The sequence below is a fragment of the Salminus brasiliensis genome, chromosome 7 (assembly GCF_030463535.1).
Source record: "Salminus brasiliensis chromosome 7, fSalBra1.hap2, whole genome shotgun sequence".
Taxonomy (NCBI): domain Eukaryota; kingdom Metazoa; phylum Chordata; class Actinopteri; order Characiformes; family Bryconidae; genus Salminus; species Salminus brasiliensis.
In genome coordinates, this window is record NC_132884.1 from 31,077,974 (window position 1) to 31,093,590 (window position 15,617).

At 38.1% G+C, this 15,617-nt stretch overlaps 1 protein-coding gene across 2 annotated transcripts in view; it reads left to right on the forward strand.

Annotated features, from left to right (window-relative positions):
* LOC140560265 (metabotropic glutamate receptor 4-like) overlaps positions 1-15,617 on the forward strand; it is a 164,700-nt gene that overhangs the window by 104,577 nt on the left and 44,506 nt on the right. Inside the window, exon 3 of one of the 2 annotated variants that reach the window (XM_072684592.1) lies at positions 12,071-12,287. In XM_072684592.1, the coding sequence (XP_072540693.1) occupies positions 12,071-12,287 (217 nt within the window). The remainder of the gene's footprint in view (positions 1-12,070; positions 12,288-15,617) is intronic. The other variant, XM_072684593.1, reaches the window with a different exon arrangement.

Genomic DNA, 15,617 nt, shown 5'->3' on the forward strand with positions numbered 1-15,617 from the left:
GTAGAAGTGCTATCATTCAGACAGGCTTTACCAGTAGTACGATTCCTAAATGCGTGCCAACCTGTATTCCATTGGGATCCCATTAAAGTATCACATGAGACAAGGCTTTCACACCTTCCACCATAAGGCTCCAGATCCCCTCTTTGTAGCCTGTGAAACACTTCGGAAAGTGTTGATTAACGTGCAGTTGTTGTTGAACACAGCTTTGCTGTTTGGAATGAAAAATTCTAAAGATAGAAAAATTAATAAAAAAAAGATTAGAAAAGTCCAGGTCTGGTGTGAAGACGCCTTCATTTGAAACCAAGACATGTTTCTCGTTATTATTAGTCCATTTTAACAACCCTGTCATATACAGTGTATACAGAGTTTCCCTTATGTTTTTATTAATAAACACAAAAACCCATGGAACCAAATACAGTAAATATAATGTGTGTGTTCCAAGGATTACTTCATTCATATTTATATTACAAGTAACAGCTCTCAGTAACAGCTGCTCCAAGACTCATCAAGCTATCAAATGCTTCTTCTGCCAAGTACAGACTGTTAGCTGTCTTACACAGGAGGGTGAGATATAAATCAATAACTGGAGCCAATAGCAGACTGGCCATCTGGAGCACCAGGAAAAATCCCGGTAGGCTGTTTGAGGGTTGGTGGTGGCAGGTTGGCCCCCCAGAGAGACAGACATAGAGCGAGAGAGAGAGAGAGAGAGAGAGAGAGAGAGAGAGATTTAGTTATTTAGCCAAGTAAAATTTGGGTTAAAATGTTCAGTGCTCAGCAGTGAGTGATGAAAAAAAGTCTAGGATGCAAAAGCCTCGCTAATTTAGGATACTGTCTTATCACGAAATCTTCGCCTTCCAGCCTTTGAAGAAAGTGGAGTGATAAATAAAATGTGTGAAGGACGGTGATGAGATTTGCAGTTGCAAAAATAACAGTAATGTGTTGATGACAGCAGTGAAGGCTTAGGTACAGCTAGAGAGGCAGTACAGTCTAGCAGTGATATTTACACTAGGTTTTGCAGTTAACTGTTCACTGTTCATACAGTATGTTATTATTTATATGCAACAGCACTGTATTTATTCCGGGTATTTTTGTATATATTTTCAGAATAATTAGGGTTGCTAAGTGTCCTGTGTCCTCTTGGTACTTTTCACTGGATGTTAAAGTGTCTGGTTGAGCCACACTCTTAACGCGTTCCATTTGTTGAAGTAAATTAATTGCTGCTCTAGACTTGTTAGCGTGCTTGCCTCTCTCTCTTTCTGTCTTTCCTCATACAGCACTGTGAACTTTTAGGCACCTAGGCACATCATTTCAATATTTTTTCTAGCAGTAAGAGTGTGTTTGCTTGTAAAAGTATCATATCACACATGTACAGATGCAGAACAGATGCACATACACACATATAGTTAAAAGAATAATATTTCCCATATTTCCCTAAAACCCAATGGTGCTTTTATGGTTTTCAACATACTATTTATGGTAGCGTATGGTTGAGTGCAGAATGAGACACAGGTAAAATCAGGCTACATTAAGTTTTGGGTATAATTAAAGTATTACAAAAGCCCCTATTAGCCCCTAATAATTAAAAAAAATCTCTGAATCAGCTTTTCAGGGCCAAGAACCTTCCTAACAACCTATGTATACAGTACCTATAAAAAGTATTCACTCCACTGTTTTCCCATTTTATTGCCTCAAAGTATTCATAGGTGTTTTGGGGGCCTCGCTCAATAATTAGGTCAGTTACTTTAAAGGGGGTGGATATTTATGCAGTCAGTTATTCTACATGATATATTTGTATTGAATTGAAATTACTGTGTAGAAATCAGTTTTTATTAAAGACATTAAACTTTAAGTCTACGGGCATTTTCTTAATTTTTGCATATCTTCTTAAGTTTTCATTTAATGGCACTTGTTAGATAATACCCACATGTTTTATATCAACATGTTCAGAACCGTGTGAAGAGATACTAAATGTGATTAATTTAAGTCCTTCATATTTCCTGTGAAAACATACCTTTATTCACGCTGATGAAATGTTTTGGTGCATGAAATGGGTCTTAGATTCACAAAAGCAGTGGGATGTATGACTAAAATTTGGTTAGTTAAATTTGACTTCACACAAACCCATAGACAGACACACAAATCCACCAATTACAGATGAGAGGCAGATGACAGACCTATGAAACCACCAGTTAGACATTGCGAGAGGCAAAGATGAGTATCTCAGCTCCTCTTCAGCATGTAAGTCATGTACAGCAGGCTCGACAGATTCAGAAGGTGAATTTGAACTGTATTCCTGAGCTATAGTATTGTGATGAAATTAATAGAAATATTGCAATTAATGCATTGGCATGTTTGAAAACTCCAGATTTTTGTACATTTCTACATTTTTGTAAATGAAAAAAATATATATTGACCACAATTTCATTTATAAAAGCCATGAAATATTCTGGGTTCAAAAAAAAGAATAAAATATACTTTATGCTAGACAGTGATAATTTATTGTTAGAAGAAATGTATTGTGTACATCACTAAAAAAGGTTTCATTACTAAGGTCTTTAAAAACATAAAAGATAAAAAATAAATAAAAAAATAAAAAAATAAAACAAAAACAATTAATAAAGTTTTCAAATACAAAAATAAACACAGCTGGAAAGACGATAAAAACAATGATGAAGACAATGTTATGAAGAAGACATATCAGTCGAGATAAGTCAGGTTTCTGCAGAACTTTTAACAAAATGGCTTTACAGAGATATGGGTCTAAGCCCCTCGTGAGAAAGCCAGAGGCAATAGTGACAAGGAAAATCTCAGAGCAAATGGAAGAAACTTTGAGAGAAACCAAGACTGTATAAGAAATCTTCCTCTGGTCGATAGTAAACCAGATAATAAGCATGTAGAAACTACTACTAATGAACTAATGAAAATACAATAAAAAAAATTAATCAAGAAACAGACGTGAACCTATTTTAAACAGAAGTCCTCAGGCAGAACCACAGGAAACCAGTGATTAGTGTTAGAAGTCCTATGAGGGGAGAAAGAGAATTCTGTGATTGCCATGTTAACATGCATCTGTAATAATTGGTTTATGTTAGTAGTAATGGCTTTAGTAAGAGTGCTGGAATCAATCTTGTGAAGTGGAGCCTGCTAGTGAGGCTTTCTTAGCTCAGAGGATTTATAGAACATGCAGGGGGCTCAATGGTAGTAGAGACTGTCCAGAGGGCAGGCAGCAGGGACACTCAGTCAGTGTCGATCTTGTAACCAGAATAAAACCAGATAGGAGGGCGGTTCAGCAAATAGAAACACACCAATGGTTAAATTCTGTTAAAGGTGACTTGAAACAATATGTATGCTTAAACTGAGTGTAGACAGTAACTCCGGCAGGCCTAACTTTAACAGCCTAGCTAAAAAGGGAGAGCCAGAAGGAAGCACAGGCATGTACACATCGCCAACAACTTTAGTGAATTCGAGTGGGGGGAACAGGAAACCCCCTGATTAAACAGGAATACTAATTTCTAAAAGCTTGACTAAGACTTGATTAAGACTGTGTCAGAGTTCCGAAAACTGACAGGAAAATTATTTAAACCCAAGTTGGGGTGGGGTTGATAAAGGTAAGCTAATATTGTCAGATTCTCTAGTTCGTTCTCCAATGCTTTGGAGCATTGGAGCATTGAGCTTTGTAGATGTTCTGTATATTTACAGCACTTTTATTGCAGCGTATGGCTGCCAATGGTCAGCATATATTTTGTGTTCCAGCTAGGGTTCAACATTTGCAAATGTATTGTGAATAAACTGGGTGATATGCCGAGCAGTACGGTCATGAGTGTACAGATATTTCTGAATCTAATTTTACAACTGTTGGGTATGTATGAGTAAAACTGCTCCTGCATTCAAATCTGAGCATGCAATATTTATAACCGGCTGTATAAGCATGTGGCAAACTAATACAGAAAATGCTTGAACACAGTGAAGCAAATGGTTCTTTAAGTGATGACATAGAAGAACCAGTTTTGGTTCCATAAAGAACCATGTCTGTAATAGAGAGGTATGAGTGGTAAAACTGGTAAAAAGTCTTTAACTCAAAGATGATCAAAAGTTCACCGATCATGGTCCAGCTTAGCAAACAATCTTCACTCTACTGAGCTAGATTACCTCAAGGGTAAGATGGTGGATTCATTTGATTTGCACAGCTCTTCGCTAGCTGTGTCAAGCTATCAACACAGTACCATTAACCTTATCTTATATGATAACAAGCCCTAGTCACTATAAGCGAACTGTACATTTCATCAGGGTGCCACCGTCGTTCAATTAATTAGTGTCAGAGTGATGTTTTGATAGAGTGCCAGCTTTGTGATCTATTTCTTTACAGTCTCATCCACTAATGTACCACCTCAGCTACACGACCTTTGTGATTACCCCGGAAACCGATGTCATTAGGCTTATGAAATAGTTGTGATGTAAAGCTATTAAAAATATAACATTAAGCTCTTTGTACTATTGTCTATCACAGCCTTCATTTGCGTTTAGACACCTAGTGTTTAGGTGAGGAAGCGCCCAGTAGAAGGTGGTTTAGGATCATTTGGGATCAGCTTCTGTTATTATTCTGGCCAACCTGAACAGAATATGAATACTGAATATGAAATATAAAGAATAAATGATTCTTTGACGCAATTTAGATAAAGCATCTTTGGTTCCCTAAAGAACCCTTTAATCAGTAAGTTAGGTGTGTGTATATATCAAGAACCTTTCCAAGTGTTAGGAACCTCCTTTAGTGCTCTGTGCTTGAATGCAGTCCATTTTCTTCTTATAGCCACACTTCCAAGCCAGACTGTATACATGTATACAGCCTCTTACGGAATTCAAAGTGAGTGATTAGTTGAATGCTGCCTGATGTTGGACATGAGCCAAATGTTTGTAAGCTAAATGCCAGCTGCACTATATGGAAAGAAGTATTGGGACACATGCTCATTCATTGTTTCTTATGAAATTAAGGGTACTGAAATAGGTGTATCCTGCTTTTGTTGGAGTAACTGTCTCTACTGTCTGGGGAAAAAAGTTTCTACTAGATTTTGGAGCATTGCTGTTAAGATTTAATAGCATTCAGCGACAAGAGCATTAGTGAGGTTGGGACATTGGAGAATCACCACCCTACCTCCTCCCCTACTCCTCCACTCATCCCAGAGGCACTGAATGGAGCACCATCATTGTATGCCACTCTTTCCCACACCTGGCATTATGCATGGTTGTCCATAGGTTCATGTTTATCTGCTACAGAGAGTCTTATTGTATTTGCAATACAGTAGACAATACAGTTCACAAACTGTGTGTGTGCATTTGCACATCTGTATCAGCAACGGGTGCTACTTAAAGTAGCCGCATACATTCATTAGGAGGGGTGTCCACGAACCTTTGGGCATTTGGTGTATAATCATCAGCAAGTGTAATCTTAGTGTAATATGCTTACCTAATACAATGAATAAATAATAAATAAATAAAAAATTTTTTTTTAGTTTTTCTTACTATACGAAACTGACCATTTAACTACTTGTTTAATTATGGTAATCATGTAACACCACTAATTTCAAGATATGAGCATGTTTTGTCTTGTTTAAAGAAATGGCAAGAACTGGGCAAGAAATTGTCCATGGAATATCTCATTTAGCCTCTTGGAAATGAATGGGAATTCTCCCAGAAAGGCAGTGAAATGTAGAAAATGAATAGCCACGTAGTCAGGCTTTTTTTCTTTTGATGGAAATACCCTGCATCCCCTATAATTTATTTATCCCCCCTCATTTTCTTTCACTAACCTATTGTCAGCCTGGTGGCAGACTGTGCTTTATTATTTTGACGGACCTATATTTATTTAGACAAGAAAAAGTGGGATGGAGCTCCAGGTGCATGTTTTGGTCCCAAGCTGCCTCGGGCTTCAGCCGACTGCATGGTGGCCTCGAGGCTGCTGTAGTGATTATATCCAAACCCCTCTGACCCTGACACTCGATAAGCTCCTCTCCTGCCATGCTGCTCGCTGAAGTCGTGCTGCTCAGAGCAGATAATGAACCGACAAATACTTCCCTTCCTCTCCTGCCCTGCCTAACCCCATACATATTACCTCTGATCACTCGTCTGACCTTAAAGATTTCTCATTCATCACTTCCACGGAATAAGGTCCGAATTTTCTTTGGGCACTGCTAGAAGTGAGGTTCGCCACTAAAGCAATGGAAGTACTGTAGTGTGATTACTTGACCCTGAACGTTGAGACCATGAAGTGCTATATCCTTCTAAACACACACGTGTAGACAGTGTGGTCTGTCATATCATGGTGGTGTAGGAAATGAGTGTATGTTTCAGCATAGGCTGTTTTCACACTGGCAGTTCATTTTCTTTTGTGTGACTTGTTCAAGTATTTAATAATATAGTATTTAATCTGAGACAGTTATCCGCTCATATTATGTTATTTTACCTATATTAAGAAGAAAACATCTTGATTTTTTTTGTGGGGAATAAAGAAAAATGATAAGCTCTGCTTTTATTTGCTGGTAACTGGCACTGGCAACAGCTCTTAAAACCCATATATATATATATATATATATATATGGGTTTTTATATATATTTTAAAACAAAAACACTATTACTATTTACTGCAATTATTCTCACTGGATAGTATTGCTATCCCCTCGTTGTTTCCTCTCAGCATGATGTTCTGTTAGCAAGCTGAAGAGATTTCACAGATTAGCTTTTAGCTAGTGATGTGCTGCTCTCTAACACCACCACATTCTCCCAAAATCACCATTGTGTTTTACAGTTTTACCAGCTTTGACTAGTGCTTTTGCTAGTAAACTGGCTTTATGTTAATTTAGGGGAGCATAAGTATAACGAGTCAAGACTAATATGAAACAGGCTTGAGATTTTGGAGTTGGCCTGTTTTCCTGACACATTTCTTTTGTAGTTTGACACTTTAAATCTAGTTTACATACATAAGTTTCATACATTTTTCATTGTTGAATATTCATAGAATATTTAATCTTTAAGTTATCTGCTCTTTATGTTATCTGCTATCAGCAATGAGCGCAAAGAAGCTGGATTTATTGATTAGCAGGGGTTTCCACAAACATTTGGACAGGGCCAGTTTCTCAGACAAGGAATAAACCTAGTCCTAAACTAAATTTTACTTTCGATCACCATTCAGAATGATCTGTAGTCCAAGATTTGGCCCCTAGTGTGTGTATATATAGGCATTTCTACAGGTTTCTCATTTTATCTAATGAAAGCTTTTTGTTCTATTGGAAGAATATTTAGTGTGTTTCAGTATTTTTTAAAAAATGTGTTATATTTTTAGTTAAACAAAAAAGATTTAAGATTATGTTACTTGCTAAGACATCATTTGTGCAGCGTGAGGATCAGCAGCAGTCTTCGTTTTAAGTACATGTGCATTTTGAACTACATAAACCATTCACACTGTTCTGGGATACAGGGCCCAGAGACACCTGTCACACCAATGTTGGGGCGTCCTTCCATGGTACCCTATGATGTTTTCCATTGTTCAGTTAAGCTCTTAGAAGCCATGCTGTATATAAGAGTATTTTGATTCACCAGATGTTGAGTGTCATTGAGGGTTACAACGAGGACAGCATGACTGCCAACATAGCAGAGATATTGAATTTAGATAAGCACGAGTAGATGCCATTTCCAGAGTGCAATGCACTGCTGCATTTCCAAAGGTCACATTTGAGTGGTAAATATATTATAAAAAATATTCAGTGGATGCAGTGAGACTGTGTTATGTTAAGCCTATCCCTGAGGGATGATTCCTGCTTGAATTCTAATTAGATTTTTTAAAGACTTTAGATTTGAAGGGGAATTAAGTCACGCCTATTTTTAAAAACAATTTAAATTAGACAAAAAAAGCTTATTCTTAATGTAGAATCTTAATTTCTGTTGACTGCGGATGTGATTCTCTAAAATGTTTCCATGAGCAGAGAGTTTCACCTAAATATTCTGTCTGTCCATTCTGACGTACATGATGAGAGCTCCACAATTTCTGTCAGTCATTGTCCTCTGTCTTGCCATTACACTGACAGATCGATTTCATTGCTTCGCAACTTCAAGTTGGACACCTTCCGTGTCTGAAAGCCTCTGTGGATGTCAGGAAGAGTTCATCAGTAAAGTGAATAGCCTCGTTAGGCTATGCAGTGTGACTTTATAGCCAGCATGGTACTTGCTTGATGGACAGTTCTCAGCAGTGGCCTTCTAATGAAGACAAGAATTCTACTAAGGATTGCAGACTACTTATGAGACTTCAGCACGGCTACAGTTTCAACTCTATAATAGTGCATACCTCCAACCGTAAAAGACATATTACTCAACACACACACAAGAGAGAGAGAGAGTGGGGTAGAGATGTCATTTAACTGAAATAAGGTGTTAGGAGTGAGCTTTGCACCCACAACATATTGCGGTGCAGTTTTAAGGTAAAGAGGAAGTGTCTGCCTTCATTTTCAAGGTTTTGTTTGTTTAATTGAGCTTCTTCAAAAAAATGTTATTTGACCCCTCTGCGGCTTCCTTAACAAGTCTCCATCTTGCTCTGATGCTAAGTTTTGAGGGATGACCTTGTCTAGCCAGTGCATCATGGGTGCATCCTCTGTTTTTTCACGATTGATCCAGCAGTGCTCACTAGGCTATTCACTGTTGGATATAAACTGTTGGATATTATTTCAAAGCCTTTTCCTATTTTGTGCTTGTTTATAACTTTAACTTTATTTCCTTGGAATGCTCCTGGGTCTTCATTACAGCTCTCTTTAAGATTCACAGCCTTACCAGTGGTAGTTGAATTATGGGGTGTTTTATTCAGAAAAGTAAAAGTTTTAAATTATTGGAGGCTAATATCTGTTTAAACATAGAGGTTCCTCGCAGTTTTAATTTAGTTAATGAAAATGCCACTACTTATTTTTACAACAAAAACAAGACAAGAACTAAACAAAATTAACATTTGAAAATCAGAACTGTGACAAAGTGTATTATCTTTTCATAAATGTATAAACCTAATCAAAAATGAGACAAATTATTATTTTCAATCCATTTAGCTTTCTGTGATCTATATACCACAGTGTATCCTTATATGTTTCACCCCTTCGCTTGTTCAAAAACAACATCCTAAAATCTCCATTTTCTATCTCATGATGGAACAGAGAACGACCAATCATGATATTGAGTTCCTGATCTTTCCATTTCACAGAGTACATTTAATGAAAATAGCCAGAAATTTACATAAAGGTAATTTAATGGAGCCTTTAGATTTTTTTGGGTCAGTACCTTCCAGAAGTGAGGTTCATTGATGCGATCCATAGAGTCTCCACCTCACAACTTACAGGACTTAAAGGATCTGCTGCATACATCTTGGTGCCAGACACAGGATGTCTTCAGAGGTCTTGTGGACTCCATTCCCTGAATCTGTTGTGGCAGCATGAGGGGAACCTACTAATGCATGAGGGGGATCTAGTAATAGGCAGGTTATTGGCTGATTGGTGTAGAGAGTGGTTCACTATAAAAAACAGATGTTTTTATATGACATGTTGTTGTATCTGTTGTATCTCCTCCACCAAGTGGTTTTCAACTAGCCAACAAGTACTCAGTGTATGCAGCCTCTTCAGCATAATGAACGTATTCAAGCATGTTGGGAAAGTATCCCAGGAGGCTCCTCATGAAGCTGCTTGAGAGAACACCAAGAAAACTGTAACACTAGTGTGAAGAGTCAAAAAACGAGACTGCATAATTCCATATGCACTATTCTGTGGTATTGTATGGCTCTGATTTATTTACTGCTGTTCTGTAATGTGGAAAATATTGCATATAAGGAAAACCCTTATCTGAACACATTTGACTAGTAGTGTGAGTTAATCATGGTTGTGATTTTGCTTTAAATGTTAAATAATACAGAAGTGTGAAATACAGCATCAGAACGGGACTTTATATTTAGATGTACAGAATGCTGCTTTTCTCTGTTTTTGGAAGCCATATATGAGAATTAAATGAAATTGGCGCCGGTTTATGGAATTGGAATCCGATGGTGGTCTGTAACCCCACTTTCCAGGCTGGTGTCGTTGCCTAGCACAGGATCAATCTGTTCTGTTCAGTGATTATGCAACATTTTTGACATTCCATTCTCGCTGCTCAGCCATTTGCTGCACCACTTAGCCTGACACTGACAGATGTGAAAATTGTATCTCCTATCAGAGTAAACAACGGCAATTGAGCACCACCGTTACATAGTGGAGGGGAAATATTTGTTTCAAATTAGTTAATACGCAATCTGCCCCTGTGCTTGCAGGCTGCTGAAAGCTCCAGCTGTGAACAGTGGGTTCGCAGGATTGGACCTACTTTGCTTACAGTAATGCTTTATTAATATTAATAGCGTTGTGAAATTGAACATGGTGAAATTTGAAATATGGAAACAGCTTTTAAAAGTCCTACAACCATAAAGTTCTATGCATTGCTGTAAGAGTCGATTGTAACGGAGTGGTAGGATGCTGTAATTACATACATTTATGCTAAGATATTCATGATCAGAGCCTGGCGTGTTCACATGCTTAGACAGGGAGACATTTGTTGCAGATAGCTGTTGCTATCATTAGATGCTGTCCTTTGCACCAGCTGTCTAAGAATTCTTACTTTAAATTTTAGAATGATGTGTGCATCTAAAGGCATGTCAACAGGGGTAACCTTGGTACCTTCATCAAGAACATCCTTTGAGGTCAAGGCACAGAGAGAGAGATAGAGAGCAGGTTCAAAGCAAACTTCTATTTCTTTCGCTGCAGAGCTGATTATTAAGCCATCAAAAGGGAAAGCTGATATAAAAATATAAGGGGGTAAATATACTACTCCACTAATTCATACTAATTAATACATTAATAATGTTTACGATAAAAAAAACTAAAATACCCTACCCTAAAATATGCATTTAATCTTCAGTCAATTTCAAAAGTCCATTTAAATGTGCTAGTGTGGCTAATATAAGTAGACCTCCTTTCCACATATACTATATGTCCTTATGTTTCTAATGAATGCATTCAGCTACTTTAAATTGCGCCCATTGCGGACACAGATGTGCCAACACACATACACAGCTTGTCTAGTCCCTGTAGTAGAGAAGTACTGCCAATAAAATAGGACTCTCTGTAGCAGATAAACATGAACCTGTTGGTATTGTGCCTACTGCCCGCTGTGGCCTAAAGGGTTATAAATTCCCCAGCATTGAGCTGTAGAGCAGTGGAACTGTGTTCTCTGGAATGATTTTTATCTATCCAATACTTTTGGGGTGAGTTAGGGAGTTGGGAGATGAGGTGCGGTGGTGATCCCTAATGATCTTGTAGCTGAATGCAATCATATCCTCACAGCAATGCTCCAAAATCTAGAAGAAAGCTTTCCCTGGACAGTAGAGACCGTAACTCCAACAAAAGCAGAACTTTTAATATAATACATTTTGGAAGAAACAGTGAATGAGCAGCTGTCTAAATACTTTTGTCCGTATAATGAGCGAAAATATATGTCTATAGCTTTGATAGGAGTATGTTAATTTGGGACAAGACCGATTTTTTTAAATTGGCTCTGTAGCAAATATTCATTACAAAAGCTAACATGATTCAGCAGCAATTTTGCCCTGAAGATCCGCTAAACATCAAAGGCAAACAGTTTGATCCTTACAGCTTACAGATAATAGCTGCTGTTGACCTATATGGACGTAGCTGGACTCAAGCATGCTATCTCTAAAAGGACTGCCGTACTCCCTGCAGCGTTTAGGAGAGCACGTACAGCTCCATAAGAGAGCTCAGTGGGACGTGTAATTCTTGCCATGATGCCATATTACAGGCTGAGAGAGGTACGCAGTGAAACCCCCGGTGCGGAATTAACTCTTGCAGGGTTCATTTGCAGCCAGCTGGACTTAAGTGAACGCTATAGGTGTTAATTCAGCTCAGTAGGCATTCATTCAAAACTAGGAAGATTTAGCTGTGTACTGGCCTGGACTCCCCCGGATTTGTAGGAATTGTGTACTTAAGACTGTGTGTTCACTCCTCCACAGATCCCCCAGGTGAGCTACGCTTCAACAGCACCAGAGTTGAGTGACAACACGCGCTACGACTTCTTCTCTCGAGTGGTTCCTCCAGACACCTACCAGGCCCAGGCCATGGTGGATATAGTGCGGTTCATGGGCTGGAACTACGTCTCCACTGTAGCTTCAGAGGGAAATTATGGGGAAAGTGGTGTGGACGCCTTCATCCAGAAATCCCGTGAGGATGGTGAGAACCAATATGTTTGCCTTCAATTACACAGTATTTGGCCTAAAATAAGGGGGAACACAATGCTTGAAGCAGGAGATAAATACCCTGTTTGATTGCTATTAGGTCTTACACCAGTACCAAACCTGTCTGGAGATCTAGCTTTCTGCAGATTTCACCCCGAGCACAAATCTAATACATTTCATTCATCTAATCAAGCATATCTGAATGCAATAATTAGATGGATCAGGTGGCGTAAATTGGGGGTTGGAGTTCAATTGTGCAGGAAAGTAGATCTCCAGAAGCATGGTCAGTGGAACACATTCTCACTCTATTAGTAAAATGGGCCCAAAATAAGACCTAAATAAAGTTATATTAATAAAATTACTGGGTTCTTTAAAGAACAATATACAGCAGGTACTCTGTCCTGAAGGAGAACCATTTGAATTTATTTTTTGAACTGTCATTGTCTTTATTAAAGACACTTGAACTCTTGATGAATTTGCCTTAAAAACATTAAGTTTTGCAGTACAATTGTTTTTAAAAATTGGGGCTCCTGGTACTTATATATCAAATATTGCTTATACAGATGCTAAAAAAGCATTACATATGTTTTCATAATTAGAGCTAGTCAGTGGCAATTTCAAGTCTTTTTTAGACAGATGTTGGCCCTTAGACTTCTATAAACTTGCTTCTTAAAGGCAGGATTGAGTTTCTTGCTGGCATGTGTCCACTTATACCAGATATATATTTTTAGCCTCTCTTGAGATTGTGAAATAAATCCTGTTGAGCAAACAGTGATGTGAGGAAATGCTCTTTTGAAGAGGAGTGTTCTTCAAAAATGTGTAAGGAATACTGAACACAGAGGTGGATTTAGTTTTGTACTGTTCCTGCCTAAGGCCATCTCTTGCTGTCAACAAAACTTCAGACTGAGTGTGACTGACAAGCTGAAGCCTGTGTGTTGCCACCAGGCAAAGGAAATGTAGGTTTGGGCTCTCTCTGAATAGTCTTGTTACAAGAGCAAGCAATTGAAATAGCAAGCCAATACAAGTGAAGCTGAAGCTTTTCGCACAGGCTTGTTTTTGAAAGTGTAACATTAACACTGTGATCTGCACAGATCTGCTTCTGCTTCTGATAAATTCATCATACCACAACGTCTCAATGAATGAATCTGATTTTGTGAAGATATAAATGAGGTTAAATGATGATCATCTTAATTATTGTTCTGAATGCACACATTATCATGACTAAATCAATCAGCAGCTGCATATGTTTACGCTTCCACAACATAGGGAAATATATGCAAGTATTTTTAATGGGGCTCTGTGGTGTTACCATTTACTACACACTTTTACAACCCCTATGAAAGGCTTCCACTTAACTCTAAAGAAAGAATGAGAATCTCCAAAATTGTTCTTCCTACCCCTGCTTCTGACCCTAGTTTCATCCCAATTTCAACATCCTTAAATGTAATGTTGCCCCTGTGCACCTTGATTCATTGGTCCAGGAGAATTAAAGTTTAACCTAAATTTCAGAGGTGAGTAGATTTCCAGAATCCTTCCGCAAGTTCATTTCATTTGCTGTAGGGAATTTAAGGCCACTTACTGCTGTTGACACTGACTGGCTGCAAAACACTGCAGTATACCCCACACACTCTTTTCTTCCTGGCACTGTGGGGCAACATGAGGAGCTGTTCCTTATTCAGGTACAGGTCACTGAGATCTTACCTCAGTGGACAAGGGAGAGACCACCTGAAATCAAAAAACATCTGTCTACCACTTTTTAATTGTACTGTTACCCTAGATAATAATGTTAATGCAATTCTTGGAACTGAAAACCTAAATAAATTAAAGTCAGTGATCAGATTTCATGAAACACGTTTTTAAATATGCAACTTTAATAATACAAATTCAAAACTACAGACATTAGTAAGGCAAGCAAAGTGGTTAGAGCACACATGCACAGTTTCTTTTTTTTATGTAGAGAGATGTAGTGATTAGTGCCGGCCTGTGCAGCCAACAGAACAGCAGTTTCAATGTTTAGCTCTTAGCTGTGACTTAATGCTAGCAGATCTAATGCTTGTGAAAAAATTGAGTTGCCCTTTTTATCACTTTTGCAGGTTACATTTCAGCTCTGGCTTAATTAGCTTTTTTGTTTTTTAGTATTCATGTGCAGTCAGGCAGACGCCTATGAAAACTCCACCCTCGCCACTATGCTAGTAATGTTTATTACAAATCGTTTTCCTTTGGAAATGATTGAAGAATGTTTTAGTGGATTCTGTAAGTGAAGAAAAATAAAGAAACATGAATCACACAAAAATGTTTCCTGACAGAATTCAGAAAATGCCTATTGGCTTCTACTGTAAGTATAAGTAGCAGTATAATTTACAGTAAGACTGATATAGATAAAGATTAACCTGAAAATAAACTCTTTAACAAGCTCTAGTCATAAAGTTGAGCAGAATGCAAAATACAAGCTCTGCAGAGTGTGCTGCCAAAATGCTATGAGTGACCATGGATAGAGTCCTCAGTGGGGCATAAATAAATGAATAAATAAATAAATTGCTGTGAATATTGGAAAAATAATGAGATACCAAGCATGTTCTTGAGGCCCAGAGCGGCTTCAATAAGTGTGTGTGGCAAATTTGACTAAAATGTTAAAAATTACATTAACCATTGTAAGAAATGATCCGTTTGCAAGAGAGGGAATATTTAAAGACCATGAAATTAAGGCACAAAATGCACAATCCTATTTATTTTACTTACTGTAACAGTATCCCCTCTTCTGCTGGAACCCAAACAGTGGTAGCTAAAAATATTACTCCTTTCCATTATTTAGCCATGGCTCCTGTCCAGACCAGTCCCACAGCTGTGCCGGGGTGATGCTGGATGGACGGCGTGAGACTTCAGGGCCGTGATATGAATAAGCATGAGCCTCACCGCAGCACTCTGCTCTCTCCTAATAGCCTTCCCTCAAGCCACGGGGGTGTTTGCACATCTGCCTGGAAGCTTAGAGAGAGAGAGAGAGAAGCAGAGGGAGAGAGAGGAGGGGGGAGTATGAGGAAGAGAGAAGGGGAGAAAGTGTCATAAACGTGATGGCCTTATAATTTGTAAACATTTCCCAACAGAGATTAAATTACCCCTGCATTTTACAGAACATTACTACATGCAATACTGGAAATACACAATAACAATAATAAATATAAAAATACAGCATGTATGACACAGTAAAAAAAATTATCAATGAATGAATGGATGAATCTTTTTATCATAACTGACTTCCAATAATAGCAACAGTGGCTAAATGTTCCAGTCAGTGGCTGTATTTATCAAATATACATATCATATATAA